Below are 20,735 nucleotides of genomic sequence, written 5' to 3' on the forward strand. Positions count from 1 at the left end.
CTTCTTGTTCTGCTAGCTAGACTATTTATTTGTTGGTATTGGTCTGCAACACAAACACACGCAAACACAGCTCTGTCACACACACATGGATCTGCTATAAACACACACACAGATCTGCTACACACACACAGCAGTGCTGTACATAGATACAACTTTACTACACACATACAGCTCCGCTATACAAACACACAGCACTGCTATACACACACAGACCTGCTATACACAGATACAACTCTGCTACACACATACAATCCTTTATAATTATAGCAGCGATACTTTTTATAGCAGTGATACATTTTATAGCAGTGATATTGTTTATAGCAGTGATATTGTTTATAGCAGTGATATATTTTATAGCAGTGGTAAATTTTATAGCAGTGGTACCTTGTAATGGCATGAGTCTTTGAAAATTTGCTAAACACTGGCCCCCAAGATACATAGTATTGTTCCCTTGTTAGTTTTGTTAAAGGCAATGCTGTCTAAATTCCAGATTTGCAACAACTGAAAACTGTGATGCTAAGAAATTATAACGTTTAGATCCAGAGCCCATGCAAATAGCATTGCTGCATGCCATTATACAGTGGAATATATTCCATACAGCTCCAGGATAGTTTGTCTCTCTGTAGGCTACGTTTTTGGTTATGACTTACAGATATTGATGCAAAATACCAACCAAATACTACTGTGTTTCAAATGAGCATAACACAGCTCCATCTTTGCGACTGTCTTATGGTTGCACCATTGGAAGCTGCGTGGTCCTTTAGATCTCTTTCACACAGTCAGTATTTGGTCAGTATTTTACATTAGTATTTGGAAGTCAAAATCAGGAGTGGACCTTACAGACAGAAAGTATAATGGAAATATCTGGGTTTCTTATCTGTTTTCGACGCACAACTTGTTTTGGCTTACTAATATTGATGTAAAATATTAATCAAAATGCTCGCCATGTGAAAGTGACTTTAGAATCCTAACTAACTAAAAAATGACTGTACAGTATTTGTACCTTAAACTAGGAGTGGGTTCAAAACAGAGAAGGAGTGCAAATCTTTTCATTATGTTGCACTACTGATTTTGGTTTGCAAATATTGATATGAAAAACTGACCTAATGCACCCATGTTAAACCAACCTATGGTAATTCACATTTTCTCACCTGTAAGTACTATCATGGAATATCACAAACCCTGGTACAATATAGTAGCTTAGAATGCTTGTACATGATGAGGCTGAGCCATTGTAGCCACATGCAGATTTTCACTAATTGCTGCCGTTTCATATCAAGTAGAAGAACTCAGCAGTGTTCAGTGCTTAGTTCTTCTACTTCAATTCACATAAGTCTGGACTCTGATGTTGTGCCGTATCTTCGTCCGACAATTACTAGTCAAGATGATATAATGCCAGACTGTCCAGCTCTAGCATTGGTCACATGTAAGAACAGCAGTGAAACTAGAGCAACAATTCAGAAAAAGTGACTTTTTGTGTATGCATTTTAATCAAAAGCTTAAAGACAGGGCTCTGCTCAAAGTTAACTTTATAGAGTAGATCAGTGGTTCTCTTCCATATCAGACCAAGTCCCACTAGTAAAAAAAAGTTAGAACTGTGGACCCCCAAGTTTTTGAACAGTGATAAATGTTAACAGAATAAGGATATTCTCACTCCGCATTCATAGGCTCCATTCTAAGCCTCTGTCAGTGGTTCCTTTAGATTTGACAGAAAGAGTAGAACATCTTGAATCCCTAATCTTCTTGTCAAAATGACAATCACCACATTAGGACCCATGATGGATGACTATTATTTTTAAATTACATTCCACATTTCAAATTACATTCTGATATAGATGCTATCTTTTCAAATCTTTTCCATTTGGACCAGTCTATCATGTTGACTTTCAGTCATGATTAGTCTTTTCAGAGTTTATCACACAGGCATCTTAGGTTCCCACTTTTTCATAACCCTCCCCACCCTCTCAACACCCCATCCTGCCATCTCCAATACTGTTCCCGCTGTTCTCCCTTATACTATAGTGCAGAAACAGATATTCCCCCTGAAAATACTAGTACCATACAGATAGTGCCTTCTTCAATAATTATTTCTGCAAATATTATTGTGCCCCTGACAGTAATTGTGCCATAAACACAGTGTCCCCCAAAAATTGCTGAGCTAATTATACTGTGCCAGTGTACTCACAGCAATAGTGTCCTCAAATGTCCCACTACTGGTAATAATTCTCTCCCAGGGTTTCCCCATAGTAATAATCTCCCCCATAGTGCCTATAGTAGTAATCATGTTTATGGTTGTCCCCCAGTTGTAATAAATTCCACCATAATGTCCCCAGTAGTAACAATAACCAGTATAGTGCCCCCAGTAATAGTAGAGCTAACCGTAATGTCCCCAGTAGTAATAATAACCCCATAATGCCCTAAGTAGTAATAATGTCTGTATATAGTGCCTTCCAAGGTGCCCTGCAGTAATAAAGCCCACTATAGTGCCCACAGTAGTAATAAAGATCCCATAGCATGTCCCAGAAGTAATAATGCCCACATATCTTGCCCCAGTAGAACTAATGCCCCCCAATAGTGCATCTTGTAGTAATAAAGGCTCCATAGTGTGTACTAGTAGAAAATAAGTTTTTCAATAGTGCTTCCTCAAGGCCAAAAGAAAATTATCTCAAATACTCACCTCCATGCCGCTGCATGGGATGCATTGCTGGACACATGCCTCTTCCACCATGAGCTAATTGCAGATAAGCTGAGAAAGTTGTGATGATAATGTCTTGTAGCCTATGAAAGTGAACAGCAAGGAAGGACAGCAATATAGTTGAAGGTTGAGAGGCCCTAGTGACCAGCAATGAAACATTTATAGATGCTAGGGAAGTCCCACCTACCACACTCAGCCCTCATGTGTATCATAGGTTGAGAACAACTGGACTAGATCACCAGGGTCAGAATATATTGCTAAAAGATCCTAAGATGGGTTCAAGCTCTAGGAGTGGGCAATTAAAAGTAGAGACAAGTTCAATTTGTACAGCTGAAAGTTGGGTCCTGAAAAAAATTACAAGGTGCTCCATTGTGATGCTTGAGTCGTACTGCTGCAATGCACATAATGCTCAGTTAAGCAATGTTACATATTCCAATTTCAATTATCTGCCAGTGTTTCTTCAGAGCCATCTCTGACAGCTGCAGCAGAAGCAGACTTTTATTGTGATGGAAAACAGGGGTCATACATATTTTTTAGGAGACTGTATTAGATTTTAAAGATTGTTAGATATTGTTTAATCCTTTGCCCACCTCAGTTGATGTTAAAATCATTATGCTTCACTGGATACAAAAGAACATCGGACAAATAGAAAAGTCCAGACACAAGAGTAGCGAGTAAATACATTATATACAAAAGTTAATAGGAAACTTGCAAGAGAGATGACATCACGCAGCAGTTACGAATAAGCAAAATGTCAGTGCTATAATTGCCCAGATGTATTGTTCCATTATTCTAGCACAGAAATCTGCTGCTATGTAGTTAGCTGCAAGTCTAGGAATGTTAATAATTCAAGATAAATGAAAGTTGTGTGTTTCTACTACACCAAGTAAATATTTGCTGCACAGTACATTGTTTGGTAGTTACAAAAATTATAGATGTACTGTACATGGCTATCGATGAGCAAATCAATTTTAAAATAATCAGATTTGGTATGAGTTTCCCAAAAATTATATTTCCAAATGAAGCAAAAGTTTTGGCAATTCAATTTGGACCAATAACCCTAACCAGGGCTCTCCATTTTACATTCAAATTCTGTACACCAGTGATGAAAACAGAGCAGGAAAGATGAAGAAAGAAGATCACATCACAGGTGGGCTTGCCCTGGCTGGTGGGCTTTCCCATAATGACTTGTAGTCAGCCTCACAGCCAATCAAGAGCTCTAAGATATTATGTAATGTCCGAAGCACAGACGCTATTCTGAGCTCAGCCACTGATGTGACAGTGTTAGGGACTAGTGATGAGCGGCAGGGGTCAAATTGAATTCGTGATATTTTGCGAATATTTTGTAGAATATTCGCAAATTCGAATATTCGTTATATTCTACGATTTTTTTTACTAAAAAAATCGGCAAGGTAATGATCACGTAATAATGTGAATTTTCATCGCCGAGTAAAAACATGATTCTTCCCTGCTTCTTGCTTGTGGGCCAATGAGTCATAGCACTATATCGAATATATTTGTTTTTTGAATATTCGTATTATTCTAAAACAAGAATATATAGCAATATAGCGAATATTTGAAAAAAAAAACTAATATAGAGCAATTTAGCTAATATAGTGTTATAATCTTCTTTGTCTAATAGTTGTAATTTTTTTCTTATCTGAAGTTCAGATTGGAAAAAATTAAACTATTAAAAAAAGATTATAGCACTATATTAGCTAAAAAAATCTCTATTTTTTTTTTTTGAATATTCGCTATATTGCTATATATTCTTGTTTTAGAATATTAAGAATATTCGAAAAAACAAATATATTCAATATAGTGCTATATTTCTATATATTCGTTTTTTAGAATATTCATCATTTTTCCCATCTAAAGTCATGATTCCTCCCTGCTTCTTGCTTGTGGGCCAATGAGTCATTGGCCCACAAGCAAGAAGCAGAGAGTAATCATGTTTTTACTCGGCAATTGAAAATTTTGCAATAAAAATTTGCATTACGAAAATTCGCAATCAATACTACTCCTAATGTCAAAGATACTGCAGCCTTCTCATTGGCCCACAAGCTAGAAGCAGGGAGGGATCATGTGTACTTATTAAAAAAAAATCTTGAATATTCACAATTACGACTAGATATATTCTAAATATTCGTGAATTTTCGAAGTACCTATATTTGCGATACAAATTTGCAATTCGAATATTTGTGATAAACACTATTAGGGACTATATGTACATAGAAATACATACAAATTGTGCTGCTCAGCACATGAGCTATTAAAGAAACAGTACTTTTTTAGAGGGTCTAGATTTTTTTTCTTTTTTTATAAAAACTGTGTAAAGATTCTGTATCACCAGCAATGTACATTTTGGTTAATAGGTGTACAATTAAGCATTTTTACTGGGTCATCGACAGGGTATATTGTATATTGGACTTGTAAGGTAAACCAGCTCACCTGCCACATGTATTGCAGTCCTTGGGTGCACAGGAAACCATGGTGAGACATCTTGAGGCAAGGAAAAAAGAGGAAAACGATCCAGCACTCCTGAAATTTTTGAGCCGGTTCTTTTATTGCAGTGATAAAAATTTGTACAGTGGAACAACCTCCATATGTGTCATTCGCAGTCATTTGGAGGTTGTACTACTGTACACATTTTTATCAAAGCAATAAAAGAACCGACGGCTCAAAAATTTCAGGAATGCTGGATCGTTTTTCTCTTTTATATTGTATATTGCTTATGTTGTCTTTGGTTTAGAGAGATTGAAGGTTGGAGAATAGACAGAAAGAAAGAAAATAGTATGAAGATATAAAATAAAAAGAGAGAAAGACAAAAGACAAAAATATGAGTTCTAGGAGAACTTGAGTGTCATACAAGTATTTTCAGGACAATTGGAGCATTTTGGAGCACATACTGAAATCAAATCCTGCAATCAGTTCATATGACTTAGACCTAAAATGAATTTCAAGAAAATTATTTATCTCTATACATGACATGAGGTGCCTCCAATCTTGTGATAGATCGCTAGCTAGATAGATAAATATACAGATAATGTTCATCCTTAACTTTCCACAAATGTTGTCAATGACTCCAATTTCTCATAATACAAATTCAATACATAATCTTGACATTATAGTTAAACCTGACATGCTGCAACTTATACCACAACTACTAGATGGCCACATATCCACACACATAATATTAAACATCTCCAAACAGAGTATTGCATAATCATGATTTTTTCCAAAGTTGGTCATTTTGTACCACTCATCTTGGGATATGTCAAGCCAAAAGGTAGGGAAATGATTAATTTGTATCTATATGTGGCCACCTAAACATTGTAAATCTCATGACAACATCTGTTGACTAAACAACTCATGTCAGGTCAGCAGCAATTACTATAGCAAGCTTTGGGTCCATAAGAGTAAGGATTCATATGGATTCAGCCACAAGGCCTGGCTCACCATTTCTTATCATTCATCACATAACAGAGTTGCCACTTAACAGCGTTCGGGTGTCCGCCTGGCCGTGCGGAAGCAAACGGATCCGTCCAGACTTACAATGTAAGTCAATGGGGACGGATCCGTTTGAAGTTGACACAATATGGCTCAGTTTTCAAACGGATCCGTCCCCCATTGACTTTCAATGTAAAGTCAAAACGGATCCGTTTGCATTATCATGAACAAAAAAAAAAAAAAAAAAAATTTTTTTTATACTTTTTTTGTTCATGGTAATGCAAACGGATCCGTTCTGAACGGATCTAAGCATTTGCATTATAGGTGCGGATCCGTCTGTGCAGATACCAGACGGATCCGCACCTAACGCAGGTGTGAAAGTAGCCTTAGTGGGGTTGCCTGAGTAAAAATATGGGTATGTCCGGGTTATGCTCTGAACCCGGACAACCCGTTTAAGCTTGAATCTGGTTAAGAACTCCAGTTTCTCATAAAATCAATTCAATATAATTTTGCAACGTGCTAAGAAATTCTTTGACAGGGTGCAATTCACAACACAACCACAATGAGCCAAACAGGAACATGTTATAAAAACACACATTGTGACACAATATTGTTAAATCACGTTGATTTAAAAAGCTGGCCATCTCATGACATGCATATTAGGACAAGGGGAATGGTAAGGAAGAACATATTTGACTTACCTTCAGAGCTTTGATCTCTCTTAGACATTGCCACTTCATAATAGCACTTTCTGCTAGTCTCTATGGGTCAGAGTAAGTCTAGCAGGTTAGAATTGATAACAAATGATATTTTTAAAGGGTGCTATTTTCTGGGCATTCCACAAATGTTTGAACTCATATTTTAGTTTGCTCTCATAATTTTGGCCATGTAAATGGATACATAATATTTATGCATATTACAGAGGTAAGTTTGTCCCATCTCAAATTGATATCACAAAGTATTGTAGTTTTCATAGGAATATACATAAATGTTCACAGGAGCAAGATATACAGTAGCTTATTTCTAGAATATATAAAAACTTAGTTACACAGCTTAGCCAGCAATGGACATTGAAACTGACCCCTACTGTATATGCTTTCAAATGAAAATTTTGATAGGTGCTTTGTTCTACAAATTGGTTCTCAGGAACCTTACAACTTTTTTAGGTTATACTGTGAATAGAAATAATCTATGTGTATACATATTATTATTATAATAATAATAATAATAATAATAATAATAATAATGAATTATTCTGAGCTTTTACTGTGCTACACCCCAGAATCTGGTACAGATCTTTATTCAGTTACTGTATACATGACTTTTATAATGTATTTTGTTTTTTACATCTAGATGTGCAGTACATTAAAAGAAGGGATATTGTTCTGAAGAGGGAACTTGGAGAAGGAGCTTTTGGGAAAGTGTTTCTTGCTGAGTGCTACAACCTCAGCCCAACCAAAGACAAGATGCTTGTAGCTGTCAAGGTACGAAAACAAGAACTACTTATCTATAAATGTTATTTTCTTCTTCACAGTATACATTTGTGGAATTAAATAGATTCAGTGTTGGTATTTAAAACTATGACAGAAATTGTCCATGGTCTTTAAAATAAACTAGTCAACTAAATAGTAATACTATAAAGTTATTCATAAGGATGTGGTAGTTTTATGTCCCAGCCTGTTGAGCAGATATTCACAAATTTGTATATTTTACATTATGGCTGTTAGTGTTGAGCACAAATATTTGAAAAGCTAATTTTTATCTCGAATATCGCCACTTCGAGAATTCACGAATATTCAGTATATAATGCTATATATTCGTTTTTAGAATATTCATCATTTTTTCCATCTGAACATATGATGCCTCCCTGCTTCTTGCTTGTGGGCCAATGATCTAATCATTTCTATTGGATCACCACTACTCTGTTATCCATGCTGCAACACATGTTGTATAGCCTTACCCTTAGGAATAAAATTATATCTGTCCTTTATATGACAGTAATTCCATATTTTTCACAAGTTTTTCCTTTAAAAGGCTTTGGGAGTCATTTATCAAACAGATGTGAAGTAGAACTGGCTTAGTTGGCCATCACAACCAATCAGATTCCTCCTTTCATTTTCCAAAGGAGCTTTCCAAAATGAAAAGTAGAATCTAATTGGTTGTTATGGGCAACTAAGCCATGACCCCTATTTGTTTTCCCCAATCTGATGGGTTCAGGCAAGCTGCTATAATGTCTCCCATACACAGCACATCCATAAAAGAGGAGATTCTGCTCCCATATTTCTCTGTAGCATACCCTTTTAAACAGTAGCAGCATAGAGAACGTTATACAGTAGAAGTGAACAGAAATAACAGTGCCCATTTATTTTACAGAATAAATCTAGTTATACATTTATATTTCCCTAAGGGTTCCAAAGTAGACATTTTATTGAATGCATGGAAGGGACAGAGTGTAAAATTTAAAAAAATATACTTTAAAATAAAGATTTAACTGTAAGAAATATCAGTCAATAACTATACAATATCCTGCATTGATATTGTGCTAGTATTTAATTATAATGTAATTGTAATAAGCAGAAATACAATTTCAAATGGAAGTATCTAAAAAATGTATTTATTAAAATATTCCTCATGAGTAACCTCTTAGATGAACCTGATGACCACTATTAGAGTAATTTCTTCACTGTTCTCCGGTACAACATTGTGAGTCAATCATTGAGACAAGCTAATTACAATCACTAAACACCCCCTAATTACTAGTAAGTTCTCTAAATCATGTTTTATGACAGGTTTTTATTGAGCCACTTGTCCAACTTATTTGCAAAGAAAGAAAAGAAAGAATGGAAAAACAAAAGACATTGGGGGAAATTCATCATTCGATCCATATACATTCCAAAGTCCAAACATGGAGCTTCCACCATTGCCCACAGTGGAAACTCACTTCGCACCATTCTTTTTTTTTAATTCAGATATTTTTCCACTTTGCTCCCCTCTAATAAACTCCCATATACTTGTGAAAGGCAATAATATCCAATGAAGTCAATTAAGTGCATCAGTGTATAGTAAATACAGTCCATCCAATACATAAAGTGCATGCATTCCTTTTTATTGCAATCTTCATATACAAACATGGCTCTGAAGCTTATAATCAAGATAAGAAGAGAAGTGCAAAGTTATGGAAACTTTGATTCAGCTGCTTCGCCGAATTTCACAAAGAAACTCGCTTCATGACAAATTATTTCATCACAAAGCACATTTGTTTGTATGTAGCGGGTGCAATGACAGGGAACGGCGATTGTGCCATGATTGCGCCAAAATACTCACCTTATCCATTTGATTGCGTAGAGGCCACTGAAGCCATATTGATTGAAGACAATCAAGATGGACCCAGTGGCCTCATCGCAGGCAAATGGATGAGGTGAGTATGTTTTTTTTTGTTTTTAACGCCACTTCAGGGAAAATTTATTCGTTACCACAAAGCGCGAGGAAATTTGGCTATGCAGCAAATCAAATTTTTCCTAAAATTTAGATCGGAGTCAACTTTGGATACTTTGTTTAACTCAACATTAAATATAAGGATGCTCAGCTTTTCTTATCCCATCCCTCACGGTATAATGAAGGAAATTTACTATTCCCCTTGCGCTTTTTTTGGCATAGAAAAGATGCAAATCCACCAGATTTTCAACTTTTACACCAGAAACTGGTGTAAATAATGACAAAAATCTACAGCAGTTCCGAGCTGGAGGAGGCAGGTAATTTATGATGAGGCCTGCGCCTCATCACAAATGACATCCTTAAACAGGCCCCGCCAATGAAGCATTGTCAGCCTTGATAAATCAGGGCCAATATATTACATTTTAACACAAATAAAGTCTGTGAGCTTGATATCCTGACAGGTACAGATGTATCCACCCTTACCTTTGCTTATATTTGTTTAAGGATTGAAATTTCTCATGAAACTGATTAAATACGACATGAAGAAATGCAATCAAATTTATTGACAGACTGCAATGCACAACTAAACCACTGGATGGCTGTACATAGACAAATATAGCATACATATTGCTCATCACAGAATATCTCAAAATGGTGTGTATATATATATATATATATATATAGAAGAATAAACACACCGCAGCACATCCATAAGGTGAAAAATGTGGGATCCTTTATTCACCCAAGCAGCGACGTTTCGGTCCGCTTGCTGGGACCATTTTCAAGCAATAGCATTACCTTATGGATGTGCTGCGGTGTGTTTATTCTTCTGGCTATTTGACACTGTGGTCGAGTGTCGATACCGCTGGCACCCAACATCTGCTACAAGGAGTGCTGCCCTGAACTTTCATCTATTATATATATATATATATATATATATATTTTTTTTTTTTAAAAAGTCAATCATCTCAGGATATCTTGAGCCAAGTGCAAAGGGGAGCAAGGAGACATCTGTGTATGTAGTCACCATAAATACATATGTGTAGGGTTAATAAAAGCAGTTACATCCAGACATTTTTGCCATATAAACCTCTAGAACCTGCTCCCACTTTAATAACAGGGTCCAGAAAGGAATGAATAGCATGCTGTGTAAACATAGTGCCCTACCAATACTGGACATCTGAAACTAGCCAAGCTAGACTCGGCTATTTTCATAGGTCCCTTAGCAGTAAATGGGGACAGCTGTGCATGTATGGCTTGTTCTCCAGTCACGTTGGAGCTCCAGTCTTGAGATAGAATCAGATCCCAGAGGTTGGACCAGACCTATCAAAAATTTATGGCATATACTATCCACATACCACAAAAGTCATGACGGGAATACTCTAGTGTTGATCGAGCATGCTCGGCCGAACACCATTTTGACTTGAGCATCGCAGTGTACGGCCAAACACCGCGTGTGCTTGAGCCATTGTATTTATATCAAATTTAGCCTCTATTTCTGAAAAGTTTTTGCCAGGATTTGAACTCACAACCTTCTACATCAGAGGCAAGAACCTTAACCACTCAGCTATAAAGCTGAATAATAATCTGTGCCAGAAAAACCTCATAGTAGTTTCTCATGTAGTAAGTATTCCTATAAAGCAGAAGTATCACTTTATATTTAACTGCAGCTCTATAGTGTATTGGTTAAGGTTCTTGGCTCTAATATGGAAGGTTGTGCGTTCAAACCACAACAGAAACATTTCAGAAATAGTGATTAAATGTACATATTTTATTAGTAATTGTAAAAAATGTATGGCGCAAAATAAATGTGTAATTACAAAAAAAAATAATAAGAATATATACACTCACCTAAAGAATTATTAGGAACACCTGTTCTATTTCTCATTAATGCAATTATCTAGTCAACCAATCACATGGCAGTTGCTTCAATGCATTTAGGGGTCTGGTCCTGGTCAAGACAATCTCCTGAACTCCAAACTGAATATCAGAATGGGAAAGAAAGGTGATTTAAGCAATTTTGAGCGTGGCATGGTTGTTGGTGCCAGACGGGCCGGTCTGAGTATTTCACAATCTGCTCAGTTACTGGGATTTTCACGCACAACCATTTCTAGGGTTTACAAAGAATGGTGTGAAAAGGGAAAAACATCCAGTATGCGGCAGTCCTGTGGGCAAAAATGCCTTGTGGATGCTAGAGGTCAGAGGAGAATGGGCCGACTGATTCAAGCTGATAGAAGAGCAACGTTGACTGAAATAACCACTCGTTACAACCGAGGTATGCAGCAAAGCATTTGTGAAGCCACAACACGCACAACCTTGAGGCGGATGGGCTACAACAGCAGAAGACCCCAACGGGTACCACTCATCTCCACTACAAATAGGAAAAAGAGGCTACAATTTGCACGAGCTCACAAAAATTGGACTGTTGAAGACTGGAAAAATGTTGCCTGGTCTGATGAGTCTCGATTTCTGTTGAGACATTCAAATGGTAGAGTCTGAATTTGGCGTAAACAGAATGAGAACATGTATCCATCCTCTGATTGCTATATCCAGCAGGATAAAGCACCATGTCACAAAGCTCGAATCATTTCAAATTGGTTTCTTGAACATGACAATGAGTTCACTGTACTAAAATGGCCCCCACAGTCACCAGATCTCAACCCAATAGAGCATCTTTGGGATGTGGTGGAACGGGAGCTTCGTGCCCTGGATGTGCATCCCTCAAATCTCCATCAACTGCAAGATGCTATCCTATCAATATGGGCCAACATTTCTAAAGAATGCTATCAGCACCTTGTTGAATCAATCCCACGTAGAATTAAGGCAGTTCTGAAGGCAAAAGGGGGACCAACACCGTATTAGTATGGTGTTCCTAATAATTCTTTAGGCGAGTGTGTGTGTGTGTGTATATATATATATATATATATATATATATATTTATTCATACTTCTGATATACGAATGCATAATATGTTGGAAACTACTACTGATGTTTTTAACCATAATATAATATATATTCTGAATATATAATAATATATGTAAATATATTATGGTTAAAAACAATATATATATTTAAATTAAAGTCAGCCTTTATTTCTGAAAGCTTTCTGCCGGGATTTGAGCTCACAACCTTCTACATTCAAGCCAAGAACCTTAACTACTAAGCTATAGAGCTGCATGTTAACCTGCAGTTAAATATAAAATGATGTGGGGGATTCAATCAGCACAACCCTATTTGCAGGTGCACATCGCTATGGCGAAATACATATACAAAGAAAAGAACACAAATGCAATAGCACTCTGCAACCAGCACTCCTCCCTGTCTCCATACTGGATGTTGAATGAGGCATTGGTGTACATTTTGGCCAAAGCGTAATAAGTAGAGTTGAGCGAACACCTGGATGTTCGGGTTCGAGAAGTTCGGCCGAACTTCCCTGAAATTTTGGGGTTCGGGATCCGAACCCGACCCGAACTTCGTCCCGAACCCGAACCCCATTGAAGTCAATGGGGACCCGAACTTTTGGGCACTAAAAGGGCTGTAAAACAGCCCAGGAAAGAGCTAGAGGGCTGCAAAAGGCAGCAACATGTAGGTAAATCCCCTGCAAACAAATGTAGATAGGGAAATGAATTAAAATAAAAATAAAAAAAATAAAAATGACCCAATATCAATTGGACAGAGGTCCCATAGCAGAGAATCTGGCTTCACGTCAGCAGAGAATCAGTCTCTTCATGCCATAGCAAAGAATCTGGCTTCATGTCAGCACAGAATCAGTCTCTTCATGCCATAGCAGAGAATCTGGCTTCATGTCACCCACCACTGGAACAGGCCACTGTCACATATTTAGGCCCCGGCACCCAGACAGAGGAGAGAGGTCCCGTAACAGAGAATCTGGCCTTATGTCAGCGCAGAATCTGTCTTCATGTCATAGCAGAGAATCAGGCTTCACGTCACCCACCACTGGAACAGGCCACTGTCACACATTTAGGCCCAGGCACCCAGGCAGAGGAGAGAGGTCCCGTAACAGAGAATCTGGCCTTATGTCAGCGCAGAATCTGTCTTCATGTCATAGCAGAGAATCAGGCTTCACGTCACCCACCACTGGAACAGGCCACTGTCACACATTTAGGCCCAGGCACCCAGGCAGAGGAGAGAGGTCCCGTAACAGAGAATCTGGCCTTATGTCAGCGCAGAATCTGTCTTCATGTCATAGCAGAGAATCAGGCTTCACGTCACCCACCACTGGACCAGGCCACTGTCACACATTTAGGCCCAGGCACCCAGGCAGAGGAGAGAGGTCCCGTAACAGAGAATCTGGCTTCATGTCAGCACAGAATAAGTATTCATGTCATAGCAGAGAATCTGGCTTCACGTCACCCACCACTGGAACAGGCCACTGTCACATATTTAGGCCCAGGCACCCAGGCAGAGGAGAGAGGTCGCGTAACAGAGAATCTGCCTTCATGTCAGCACAGAATAAGTCTTCATGTCATAGCAGAGAATCAGGCTTCACGTCACCCACCACTGGAACAGGCCACTGTCACACATTTAGGCCCCGGCACCCAGACAGAGGAGAGGATCATTCAACTTTGGGTTGCCCCGCAATATAATGGTAAAATGAAATTAAAAATAGTATTGAATGAGGAAGTGCCCTGGAGTAGAATAATATATTGTTAAGGGGAGGTAGTTAATATCTAATCTGCACAAGGGATGGACAGGTCCTGTGGGATCCATGCCTGGTTCATTTTTATGAACGTCAGCTTGTCCACATTGGCTGTAGACAGGCGGCTGCGTTTGTCTGTAATGACGCCCCCTGCCGTGCTGAATACACGTTCAGACAAAACGCTGGCCGCCGGGCAGGCCAGCACCTCCAAGGCATAAAAGGCTAGCTCTGGCCACGTGGACAATTTGGAGACCCAGAAGTTGAATGGGGCCGAACCATCAGTCAGTACGTGGAGGGGTGTGCACAGGTACTGTTTCACCATGTTAGTGAAATGTTGCCTCCTGCTAACACGTTCCGTATCAGGTGGTGGTGCAGTTAGCTGTGGCGTATTGACAAAACTTTTCCACATCTCTGCCATGCTAACCCTGCCCTCAGAGGAGCTGGCCGTGACACAGCTGCGTTGGCGACTTCTTGCTCCTCCTCTGCCTTCGCCTTGGGCTTCCACTGGTTCCCCTGTGACATTTGGGAATGCTCTCAGTAGCGCGTCTACCAACGTGCGCTTGTACTCGCGCATCTTCCTAGCACGCTCCAGTGTAGGAAGTAAGGTGGGCACATTGTCTTTGTACCGGGGATCCAGCAGGGTGGCAACCCAGTAGTCCGCACACGTTAAAATGTGGGCAACTCTGCTGTCGTTGCGCAGGCACTGCAGCATGTAGTCGCTCATGTGTGCCAGGCTGCCCAGAGGTAAGGACAAGCTGTATCGTCATCGTCCTGAGTTTCCCCCCAGCCACGCACCAGTGATGGGCCCGAGCTGCTTTGGGTGCCACCCCGCTGTGAACATGCTTCATCCTCATCCTCCTCCACCTCCTCCTCATCCTCGTCCTCCTCGTCCTCCAGTAGTGGGCCCTGTCTGGCCACATTTGTACCTGGCCTCTGGTGTTGCAAAAAACCTCCCTCTGAGTCACTTCGAAGAGACTGGCCTGAAAGTGCTAAAAATGACCCATCTTCCTCCTCTTCCTCCTGGGCCACCTCCTCTTCCATCATCGCCCTAAGTGTTTTCTCAAGGAGACATAGAAGTGGTATTGTAACGCTGATAACGGTGTCATCGCCACTGGCCATGTTGGTGGAGTACTCGAAACAACGCAACAGGGCACACAGGTCTCGCATGGAGGCCCAGTCATTGGTGGTGAAGTGTGTCTGATCCGCAGTGCGACTGACCCGTGCGTGCTGCAGCTGAAACTCCACTATGGCCTGCTGCTGCTCGCACAGTCTGTCCAGCATATGCAAGGTGGAGTTCCACCTGGTGGGTACGTCGCATATGAGGCGGTGAGCGGGAAGGCCGAAGTTACGCTGTAGCGCAGACAGGCGAGCAGCGGCAGGGTGTGAACGCCGGAAGCGCGATCAGACGGCCCGCACTTTATGCAGCAGCTCTGACATGTCGGGGTAGTTGCGAATGAACTTCTGCACCACCAAATTCAGCACATGCACCAGTGCTTACTGGTACACATATCTGTGGTTAGGTGGACCTTGCCACAGATGGCGTTGCGCAGTGCACACTTGATTTTATCGGACACTTGTTTGTGCAGGGAAGGCACGGCTCTCTTGGAGAAGTAGTGGCGGCTGGGAACAACATACTGTGGGACAGCAAGTGACATGAGCTGTTTGAAGCTGTGTGTGTCCACCAGCCTAAATGACAGCATTTCATAGGCCAGTAGTTTAGAAATGCTGGCATTCAGGGCCAGGGATCGAGGGTGGCTAGGTGGGAATTTACGCTTTCTCTCAAATGTTTGTGAGATGGAGAGCTGAACGCTGCCGTGTGACATGGTTGAGATGCTTGGTGACGCAGGTGGTGGTGTTGGTGGTACATCCCATGTTTGCTGGGCGGCAGGTGCCAACGTTCCTCTAGAGGCAGAGGAAGAGGCCGAGGCGGCGGCAGCAGCAGCAGAAGAGGCCGAGGCGGCGGCAGCAGCAGCAGAAGAGGCCGAGGCGGCAGCAGCAGAAGAGGCCGAGGCGGCAGCAGCAGAAGAGGTAGCAGGCGGAGCCTGAGTGACTTCCTTGTTTTTAAGGTGTTTACTCCACTGCAGTTCATGCTTTGCATGCAGGTGCCTGGTCATGCAGGTTGTGCTAAGGTTCAGAACGTTAATGCTTCGCTTCAGGCTCTGATGGCACAGTATGCTAACCACTCGGGTCTTGTCGTCAGCACATTGTTTGAAGAAGTGCCATGCCAGGGAACTCCTTGAAGCTGCCTTTGGGGTGCTCGGTCCCAGATGGCGGCGGTCAGTAGCAGGCGGAGTCTCTTGGAGGCGGGTGTCCTGATTTTGCCCACTGCTCCCTCTTTTTCTACGCTGTTGGCTCGGTCTCACCACTGCCTCTTCCTCCGAATTGTGAAAGTCAGTGGCACGACCTTCATTCCATGTGGGGTCTAGGACCTCATCGTCCCCTGCATCGTCTTCCACCCAGTCTTGATCCCTGACCTCCTGTTCAGTCTGCACACTGCAGAAAGACGCAGCATTTGGCACCTGTGTTTTGTCATCATCAGAGACGTGCTGAGGTGGTATTCCCATGTCCTCATCATCAGGAAAAATAAGTGGTTGTGCGTTAGTGCATTCTATCTCTTCCACCCCTGGGGAAGGGCTAGGTGGATGCCCTTGGGAAACCCTGGCAGCAGAGTCTTCAAACAGCATAAGAGACTGCTGCATAACTTGAGGCTCAGACAGTTTCCCTGATATGCATGGGGGTGATGTGACAGACCGATAGGCTTGGTTTTCATGCGCCATCTGTGCGCTTTCTGCAGAAGACTGGGTGGGAGATAATGTGAACGTGCTGGATCCACTGTCGGCCACCCAATTGACTAATGCCTGTACCTCCTCAGGCCTTACCATCCTTAGAACGGCATTGGGCCCCACCAAATATCGCTGTAAATTCTGCTGGCTACAGGGACCTGAGGTAGTTGGTTCACTAGGACGTGTTGCTGTGGCAGAACGGCCACGTCCTCTCCCAGCACCAGAGGGTCCACTAACACCACCACGACCATGTCCACGTCCGCGTCCCTTATTAGATGTTTTCCTCATTGTTCCCGTTCACCACAATTTTGAGAATGGCAAATTTGGGAATAGTTTTTCAACCCAGAACAAAAAATGTGCTTTTACGGTCACTACAAATAACTTGACCAGCTAAAACAGTACAGATTTGGTTGAATAGAAATGTGAGGCCTGTTTTTTTTTGCGCTGTGTGACAGGTATAGGTTTAATCACAGAATCAGACTTCTATCTGCACGGTAGCGTGTGTCTTAGGTTTTTCTGAATGACACTATCAGCACCTTCAATGTAAGATATCCTTTTTGGGATAGATTTCAAGTAGGCCTCATATACCAGAAACTAGTTATTATGAGAATGGCAAATTTGGGAATAGTTTTTCAACCCAGAACAAAAAGTCTGCTTTTACGGTCACTACAAATAACTTGACCAGCTAAAACAGTACAGATTTGGTTGAATAGAAATGTCAGGTCTATTTTTTAGGCGCTGGGTGACAGGCTCAACTTGCCCCTGATGTAGTATATGGCCAAAAAATAACCACACTATTGATGGTTAAATGCACTTGGGTGACACAGGCTCAGCCTGCACCAGATGTAGTATATGGCCAAAAAATAACCAGACTGTTGATGGTAAATGCACTTCGGTGACACAGGCTCAGCCTGTAGCTGATGTAGTATATGGCCAAAAAATAACCAGACTGTTGATGGTTAAATGCACTTCGGTGACACACGCTCAGCCTGCATCTGATGTAGGATATAGCACAAAATAACCACACTATTGATGGTTAAATACACTTGGTGATAGCTTGTGCTGGCGCACCACAAGTCATAAAATGGCCGCCGATCACCCCAGAAAAAAAGTGATCTAAAAACGCTCTGGGCAGCCTCAAAAAAGTGAGCAAGTCGATATTATCACTTCAATGATCCACAGCTGCAGATCGATCACAGAATGAAGTCTTTTGGAGGAGTTAATCTGCCTAATCTCGCCCTAACGTCGCAGCTGCAACCTCTCCCTATGCTTGAATCAGCAGAGTGACGTGCAGTGCAACGTGACCCAAGCTTATATAGAGGCTGGGTCACATGGTGCACTGGCCAATCACAGCCATGCCAATAGTAGGCAAGGCTGTGATGGCCTCTTGGGGCAAGTAGTATGACGCTTGTTGATTGGCTGCTTTGCAGCCTTTCAAAAAGCGCCAAGAAAGCGCCGAACACCGAACCCGAACCCGGACTTTTACGAAAATGTTCGAGTTCGGGTCCGTGTCACGGACACCCCAAAATTCGGTACGAACCCGAACTATACAGTTCGGGTTCGCTCATCCCTAGTAATAAGCCACTCACCACGTCAAGGTCGCCTCTATGAGTGGTCCCTAACACTAGTTCCTACCTGTTTATGGGCCATGACAGCCACACAAAGTCCAGGGAGCGCAGGTACAGCATGAACGCCAGGCACACTCTGCTTTTAACCCCGTCCGGTGCCGTTACAGCTTTCATCAGATCCAGGGATGCAAGTACCAACATGCATGCTGAGCCCACTATATACTTCTCCTGGAGCCAAATGGCTACTGGTAGGCCCTGTAGAAGTAGACTCAGTTTTATACTGACTTTAAAACCAGCCTCCAGGGCAGACTAGCTGGTCAGGTGTGCATGACTGCATGGAGATCGCCACGCCTCCAATATATACTACAAAGAAAAAAAAAAGAAAAAAAAAAAAATATATATATATATATATATAAAATTTTTTTTCTTTGTAGTATATATTGGAGGCGTGGCGATCTCCATGCAGTCATGCACACCTGACCAGCTAGTCTGCCCTGGAGGTTGGTTTTAAAGTCAGTATAAAACTGAGTCTACTTCTACAGGGCCTACCAGTAGCCATTTGGCTCCAGGAGAAGTATATATGTTGGTACTTGCATCCCTGGATCCGATGAAAGCTGTAACTGCACCGGACGGGGTTAAAAGTAGAGTGTGCCTGGCGTTCATGCTGTACCTGCGCTCCCTGGACTTTGTGTGGCTGTCATGGCCCATAAACAGGTAGGAACTAGTGTTAGGGACCACTCATAGAGGCGACCTTGACGTGGTGAGTGGCTTATTATGCTTTGGCCAAAATGTACACCAATGCCTCATTCAACATCCAGCATGGAGGCAGGGCGGAGTGCTGGTTGCAGAGTGCTATTGCATTTGTGTTCTTTTCTTTGTATATGTATTTCGCCATAGCGATGTGCACCTGCATATAGGGTTGTGCTGACTGAATCCCCCACATTTTTTCTTTGTAGTATATATTGGAGGCGTGGCGATCTCCATGCAGTCATGCACACCTGACCAGCTGGTCTGCCCTGGAGGCTGGTTTTAAAGTCAGTATAAAACTGAGTCTACTTCTACAGGGCCTACCAGTAGCCATTTGGCTCCAGGAGAAGTATATAGTGGGCTCAGCATGCATGTTGGTACTTGCATCCCTGGATCCGATGAAAGCTGTAACGGCACCGGACGGGATTAAAAGCAGAGTATGCCTGGCGTTCATGCTGTACCTGCGCTCCCTGGACTTTATGTGGCTGTCATAGCCCATAAACAGGTAGGAACTAGTGTTAGGGACCACTCATAGAGACGACCTTGACGTGGTGAGTGGCTTATTACGCTTTGGCCAAAATGTACACCAATGCCTCATTCAACATCCAGCATAGAGGCAGGGCGGAGTGCTGGTTGCAGAGTGCTATTGAATTTGTGTTCTTTTCTAAATATAAAATGATGCTTCTGCTGTATAGGAATACTTACTACATGATTAACTACTATGATGTTTTTCTGTCACAGTTCATTGTTCAGACTTATAGCTGTGTAGTTAAGGTTTTTGCCTCTAATGTAGAAGATTGTGAGATCAAATCCCAGCAGAAACTTTTCAGAAATAGAGGCTAAATTAGATTTAAATACCCCAAGCATTGACTCCATATATGGCCATAGTTATATATGGAGTCAGAGCAGGGACTCCTAAGCACTGGGATTCCCCTACTGTACAGCAATCTTCTGCATAGACCTCAGTGGGACCCGGCAACCTCCTCTCTTCAGAGCAGGGGGTGCCTGGTTTAATGTTTGGGTTCTCCCATTGACTTTCATTGTGCTCGGGTGCACTGTAGAGTACCCGAGCATCCTAAAGTGTTCTACCCGAGCACTTTGGTGCTTGATCAACACTAGAATACTCCTTTAACACCATTTTGAAAATATTGAAATGTCAAAGTTTCAATAATATATATAGCAAGAGTTCCTAGTTCTTAATGCACAAGTAATTTGCCATACAATAAAATTAAAGGAGATCAAATAGTCAAATTGTATATATAGCATGGAATAAAATGATATTGGTAGTAGTAGTAGTAGTAGTAGTAGTAGTAGTAGTAGTAGTAGTATTACTATACAAGGATTTTTGATATTGGAGTCCCTTTGTGTAGAAAACATACATTTTAGAAAGTGAGAAC

The 20,735-nt window shown here is 41.3% G+C and overlaps 1 protein-coding gene across 2 annotated transcripts in view; it reads left to right on the forward strand.

Annotated features, from left to right (window-relative positions):
* NTRK3 (neurotrophic receptor tyrosine kinase 3) overlaps positions 1 to 20,735 on the forward strand; it is an 897,882-nt gene that overhangs the window by 735,807 nt on the left and 141,340 nt on the right. For both annotated transcript variants that reach the window (XM_040414178.1, XM_040414179.1), the window contains one exon: positions 7,499 to 7,629. In XM_040414178.1, the coding sequence (XP_040270112.1) occupies positions 7,499 to 7,629 (131 nt within the window). The remainder of the gene's footprint in view (positions 1 to 7,498; positions 7,630 to 20,735) is intronic.

The sequence above is a fragment of the Bufo bufo genome, chromosome 1, assembly GCF_905171765.1.
Source record: "Bufo bufo chromosome 1, aBufBuf1.1, whole genome shotgun sequence".
Taxonomy (NCBI): domain Eukaryota; kingdom Metazoa; phylum Chordata; class Amphibia; order Anura; family Bufonidae; genus Bufo; species Bufo bufo.